At 42.6% G+C, this 6,595-nt stretch overlaps 1 protein-coding gene across 7 annotated transcripts in view; it reads left to right on the top strand.

The window, feature by feature from the left end:
- Positions 1–3,493: 3,493 nt before the first annotated feature.
- The window catches only part of LOC142099253 (pre-B-cell leukemia transcription factor 1), a 100,299-nt gene continuing 97,197 nt past the window's right edge, over positions 3,494–6,595 (top strand). For 6 of the 7 annotated variants that reach the window (XM_075182520.1, XM_075182515.1, XM_075182519.1 and 3 more), the window contains exon 1: positions 3,494–4,059. In XM_075182520.1, the coding sequence (XP_075038621.1) occupies positions 3,869–4,059 (191 nt within the window). In that variant the 5' untranslated portion in view covers positions 3,494–3,868. The remainder of the gene's footprint in view (positions 4,060–6,595) is intronic. The other variant, XM_075182518.1, reaches the window with a different exon arrangement.

Below are 6,595 nucleotides of genomic sequence, written 5' to 3'. Positions count from 1 at the left end.
TTATGTGTTGCTATCGCTAACAAAAAAATCAATAAAAGTGTAAAGTGTATTTAATAACACACAGCTAACTATACACAGCTACAAGCACATGAAGTGGCAAAACAAGAAAGCATTTGGAGCCAAACAGACACATTTTGGAGCAAGTGCCTGAATTTATCTTTACAGACCTATTCATCAGAACTAAAAGAGGGACGATTTGGAAGGAAAGAAGAATATTTATATAAAGAAAAATATTTGTTTCCAAAACATGGACTGTCTCTTCATAAAGATATATTATCCAAGGAAATATTTGGTGTTTAATGCAGTCATACAATAGCAACAAATAATGAGGAAATGTTCTGAATAATAGACCAATTCCCAGTATAATTATAGCAAGAGGCGGAACCACTAATATTGCAGATGGCAGGAGTGAAAAAATGGGCATTTCATGGAGGATCATGTGAGACAGTGCAGCTGTTTAACCAAGTAAAGGGAAAATAAACACTAGTTGGGCAGCTTAAGTTTACTGAACACCAGACTTTCTAGGCCACTGGCAGTAGCCTAGGCTTCCCAATGGGCAGTCCGGCCCTGATTACATAGGAAGCGTAAATGCTAAAAATACATATTTTTATGCATTTTTCTACCTTTACAACAGACAGGAAAATGATATACATAAATGAAAAATGTAACATTCTGTGATCCCAAAATGCACCTACACTCAACTCCAACAGACACTGTTGTTGATGTCCCATGATCTTAATTCACATAAAGTGTGGGGTTATTTATTATTTATTTACAAATGGCATAATCAAAGTGAACCTGCCAACTCACATATGCAAACCATGTGACACGCAGTTTGGGACCATGTCACACAGTCATGTGTTGAATGGAACTCATCACAGGTCAAGCTTCACTCACAGGGAAAATAAATTACAGACAGGTGCCAGCTGCTAACCCTTGACAACACTAAGGATGTTTCCTGTTAACCAGAGAATGGCAGCGGCATCATAATGTTGAGGAGTGTGATTACATATATGTTGTCTATATATGGGTCTATATGTTGACATACGTCTATTCTATATTGAGTTATTATGGAGTTGTGGTCTTATTATCTTGCTATATGGTGGCAATATATGGCTATATAGTAGCATTATTGTACTATATGTTGGAATTACACAGCTTATATGGTGGCAAAATGCAGTTGAATATGGTGCTATATGGGTTTTCTATTGTGGGTATTAACTCATGAGCTGGCTTAGTTATATATTGTGCATTGGGGATGATGGTAGTTACAATATTTTCTGGACATTTAGCGGAGTATGATGGGCACTTGCATCTTATATATATATAGTCAGAGGGCTGGCATATTTTAGCACGGGGGGCAAGACTCGACTCAGTAGCCTATTAGAACAATTTCCCCCAAAAAAAGGCAGGTAGCCCAGCCCAAGGTAGCCCACCATGGGACTGTCCCAGGGGGCAGTTGCCCCCCTGCCACCCAGCCTAGTCTTCCCCTGTATATAATACATACTTATCACTCACATGAAATATTCAACATTTAGCAGTTTATCATTGTTCTATAAAACTTGTTAGATATTCACTTGTACAGTGCAATAAATATATAATTTTTCTACATATCACACATGTCAAACAACCAAAAGACTGAATTAAAAATGTATTGTTTTGTATTAGAAGACATTTATGAAAAAGGAGGTGGTGCCCACAGGGCCGGATTAACCCGAGGTCTAACTGGGCTACAGCCCAGGGGCCTCGGGATTCCAGGGGGTCCTTAACAGTGCTCAGTGGCACTATTGATCGGGCCAGGGGCGGGGGCGCCTCCAGCCCGATCAGTGCTGCTGAGCACTGTCACTGTATTCCTTCCGCGGTGCTGGTTGTCTCCCTACTGAGGAGATCTTGTGCAGGCGCGGGCTGGGCCAGAGGGCAGGGACGCTCAGTCTGATGCTGTTTGGGCCCCCCCCGTGGATGCAATATTACCAGTGGCCGCATCACAAGATACGCGATGCGGCCGCGTCAGCGCACAGGCGGCCGCATCACATGACACGCGATGCGGCTGCATCGCGTGTCATGTGATGCGGCCGCCTGTGCGCCCCCGGGGCAGAAATGTGCCAGCCCGCGCCTGATCTTGTGAGTCTCACTCACACGAGATTTCCTCAGTAAGGAGCACACAGCGTGCCACGGAAGGACTACAATCCCAGGAGAAAAAGGTAAGCGCTTGGGGAGGGCTCACGGAGGGGGGGGGGGTATCTCACAGGGGGGCCCACGGAGTTCCTTTAATCCGGCCATGGGTGCCCATACCAATCATTTGTTTTCTTTTGTAACATGCAATACAAAAATTACAGAATCTGAATGAGGCTGAAGTTAGCTTCTTATTCGGTTCTAATTCATGCTCCAGCTTCTTATTCAGAAAAGCTTATTTTTAAAGGATTAAATCAATTTGGATCACTGATTTCACATCAAATTAACACTACAGGGGGTCCCTTATACAAAATGCATTAGCATTTTGCCTCACCCAACAAGGTTATGGGCATGAAATCAGGGTGCAAAGTGGGCAAAGTCAACATATTTTATCATTTTGAATAAGTAGCTGCAGTTTTTCAAAGGTTAAATGCCGTTGGGCCAGCAATTTGACAGTGGGAATCAACACAGGGTGGTCAGTTACATATAAAATATCTGTCTTTTGCCTGGCCCAACGCTGTTTCGGGCATGCAATCAGGTGGCAAGGTGGGCACAGATAGCATTTTTTGCATTTTGAATAAGTAGCTGCAGTTTTTCAAGGGTTAAATGCCGTTGGGCCAGCAATTTGACAGTGGGAATCAAAACTGGGTGGTCAGTTACATATAAAACATCTGTCTTTTGCCTGGCCCAATGCTGTTTTGGGCATGCAATCAGGTGGCAAAGTGGGCACAGATAGCATTTTTAGCATTTTGAATAAGTAGCTGCAGTTTTTCAAGGGTTAAATGCCGTTGGGCCAGCAATTTGACAGTGGGAATCAACACAGGGTGGTCAGTAACATATAAAACATGTGTCTTTAACAAGCTACTCTGAGCCTGAAGAGTTCTACTTATTTATCGCCATATGTATTTCAGAACGTGTTGTTATTGCCCACAAATTAATAGTAGACAGCTGGTATAGGATACCATCCAGCAGAACTTGATACAAATATTAGGATATATCTAGATGAAGATAACAAATAAGGAAAAGGAGATTCTATTAGTAATGATACTAGCCTGATCCTCCTACAGCCACACATCACACACATTCTGTATAATGTATAATAATGCACGGTCGCCTTTAAGACTCTGGCTGCTGGCTCCTCTTTTCTTCTCTCTCTCTCACATTCTCCACCTCTGAACCTCAATGATTGACAGGAGAAAAGGAGAGGAGGGGGAGGGGAGTGACCTGTGAGGCCACCTATTCCAAGCTGAGGTGGGCGGTGCTCTGTCCGTCTCTCCACCAATCAGCGCGTAGGAGGTGGGAGCTCTGTCTCCATTCTGTGCTGTGTGTCAGCTCTAGAGGAGAGAGGGATAGACACAGGAGGGAGGGAGGAGAGCAGAGTCTGAGTCCAAACAAAAGCAGGACACCGAGCTGTGTGGAACTTCCCTGCTCCGGTATAGACCTCACCCTCCGGGAGAGCTCTCGGTGTGAGCTCCCCCCCCCCCGCCGCCTCTGCCTGGATCCTTTCCCTGGTCTACTGGACTTGTCCGGATCTGGACGGATTCCTGCGCCCTGGGATTAAAAGGAGGGACCCACAACAAAGGCAGGAGAGAGAAGAACAATAAGAGTTCCCTGTGCGCTGCAACAACACAGCACAGGAGCTGCAGAGCGCACAGGGTGCACGGAGGGTGCTGCAGAGCAGGGCTCGGTCCTGGAGATGGATGATCAGCCCAGGCTAATGCACAGCCACCCTGGGGTGGGGATGGCAGGGCACCCCAGCCTGTCCCAACACATGCAGGATGGCACTGGGGCCACCGAGGGGGAGGGGGGCAGAAAACAGGACATAGGGGATATATTACAGCAAATTATGACCATCACTGACCAGAGTCTGGATGAAGCACAGGCCAGGTGAGCACACGTTTAACATACATGTTTTTCCCAAACACTTGTATGTCCTGGAGATATCTGTCTTTTCAAATACTGTTCTATTTACATTATTATGTCTTTAGACGTCTGAACATATAGTTTGTGTGACATCGTACACACAGATTCTTAGGAGTACAACATATTGTATGCATTGGGAGATGAGAAAATGTGTCTGATTTATATTAGCAGTAACATATGCATCTCATTATAAAATATCACATTATAGATTTGACCATAGGAATACATATGGACATACGGTTGCAAATCCTGACCAGCAGAGCTAACAGTCTATCGATCGGATGTATTTACAAAACATGCTTCCTCGTTGGCAATAATAGTCATAGGCTTTCTAATGAATGTTATATTATCTGTATGGACACATGAGCTTCAAACTTATGAGAGTCTTGGGTCATAAGTGAGACTTTCTGTAGTTCATAAATAAGTGGTGGGTGTTTAATAGTCATTTTACACAAAGTTGAATATGGCTATCTTATAAATAGGATCTAGACGTATACAGTCTCCTAAAGTTTTAGTACAGTAATAAAAGTACTAAAGAGGTCAAGTTTGCTGTCAGGCCTATTATGCAGCCTCAGAGCTACAAAATGTGATTGTCACACAAGGTGCAGTGTACAGAAGAATCAGATGTAGCAAAGGGACACAACAGTTGAATTTACCAAGGTATAGCACAGAGCCGTAACTTAGAATTCTAGCGCCCGGGATGAAAAAGACAAATGCCGCCCCTCTAGCCCTCAATTTTAACCAAATTAACCTAAAATATTCTTAAATTGCGCCCCCCTTAAGCGTTGCGCCATGGGCGGTCGCCCCTGTCGCACAGCCCTAGTTACGGCCCTGGTATAGCATACTTGCCTACTTTTTGAGGCATCTGTCCGGGAGGGGGTCCGTTGAGGGGCGTGGCCATGTGTGGGGCACAGTTAGGCTCTGCCCCCTGTCAATCATTTTAGCCAATCACAGCAGGGGGCGGGGCTAAATGCATCATCTTCAACAGCGAGGACACCTGGATCCGGGATTTTTGCCTGCTCTCTCGGGAGTCCGGGAGAACTCCCAAAAATTCAGGAGTCCCCCGGACATTCCGGGAGAGTAGTCAATTATGAGGTATAGTCTATTCAGAACTGTGATTCCTGGTTACTTGCCTACTCTCCATAATGTGCTACATGATATAGGCCACATTGAGGCAATGTGCTTTGTTTACAATGTGTAACACCCAAGCATCCTTAGAAACTGTTTCATGTAAGGACTAGTGTGTAATACAAGAGTGGCATTAGAAGAAAGGAATGTTTTCATTTAAACAGTGAGAGTGATCAAAGTGGGATCTTTAGTAGCAAAATGATTTTAATAACTCTGTTGTGTATACAACTTTGTCTATACTTCTATATAGATATTTTTTTTAAGGAAAGTTTTGAAACTTGACCATACTTGCCAATGACTCCCAAAATTCGGGTAGGGCTCCCTGGAGAGCTGGCAACTATCCCGCAAACGGGATCTTCCTGTGAAAATGACGCGATTCGCGGTGAATTGCGTCAGTTTGGCCCCGCCCCCGCAACAAAAATGTCATTTTGTCGTGGGGGGGGGGGGATTTGGGGGGCGGCAAAATTACACGATCCACCTCCAACCCCGCCCCCCTGCCTGGGATCTCCCGGAAAGGAGTTCCAAAAGGCTGGCAGGTATGAACTTGACCGGGATTCTTATTGATTCTTCCAATAAGAAGGTTTAAAGTTTTAGGACGTTCTCACATCCACTTTTTTTATTGATGAAGTCACTTTATTCTTTTATACATTATACACATGGTGTGAATGTTGTCAGGCAATGTACTAAAAAGTAAACCACAGGTTTTCATTATTAACAGAATTGAAACACCCAGCCTGCATAGAAACTAGGCACTTTTCTTCATATTTTTTTACATTTTCAATTTTGGGCTGGACAAACTCACTAGGCCTTACTCAAGTTTTGTGTATTTACTTTTTTTACTTTTTTTTTTTTTTTTTTTTTTTTTATAGTTTGCAAATGGACAGCATTCTATATATTATTTTTTTTTATTTTTTTAATATTCTATGTGCTATATTCTTCAACTTGTTAAAAAAATAATAGCAAGTACTTTTCCAACTACTTAGCTAAATGCTGTAGTTATGAACAATTCAACTGAACAAAATGAATTGTACACAATTTACTGATCAGAAGCAGATTGATATAATTTGCTGTACAAGTTAACAATTACATGTTTTCATGTTGGCCTATGGATGGAATATGTTAATATACTATGTATGATACATACTGTAAATCAAACGATATAGTGAACACAATATATGGGAGAGACCAGTGTAGTACTTTATGAACCTGTAGTAATGGGCTTTAAAGCAAAAGGTATGTAGCAATAATAATATAGGTATCATTAGTGTAATATGCTTAATACTGCAAATTGCTCTGATAATATAAGTAATATTATTTATATGATGCATTCTTAATATACATAGTATGTTATTACAATTTAGAAATATGTAAT

This window comes from Mixophyes fleayi, chromosome 8 (assembly GCF_038048845.1).
Source record: "Mixophyes fleayi isolate aMixFle1 chromosome 8, aMixFle1.hap1, whole genome shotgun sequence".
NCBI lineage: Eukaryota > Metazoa > Chordata > Amphibia > Anura > Limnodynastidae > Mixophyes > Mixophyes fleayi.
Note: the sequence above shows the minus strand (reverse complement) of the source record. Positions and strands in the feature narration are given on the sequence as shown.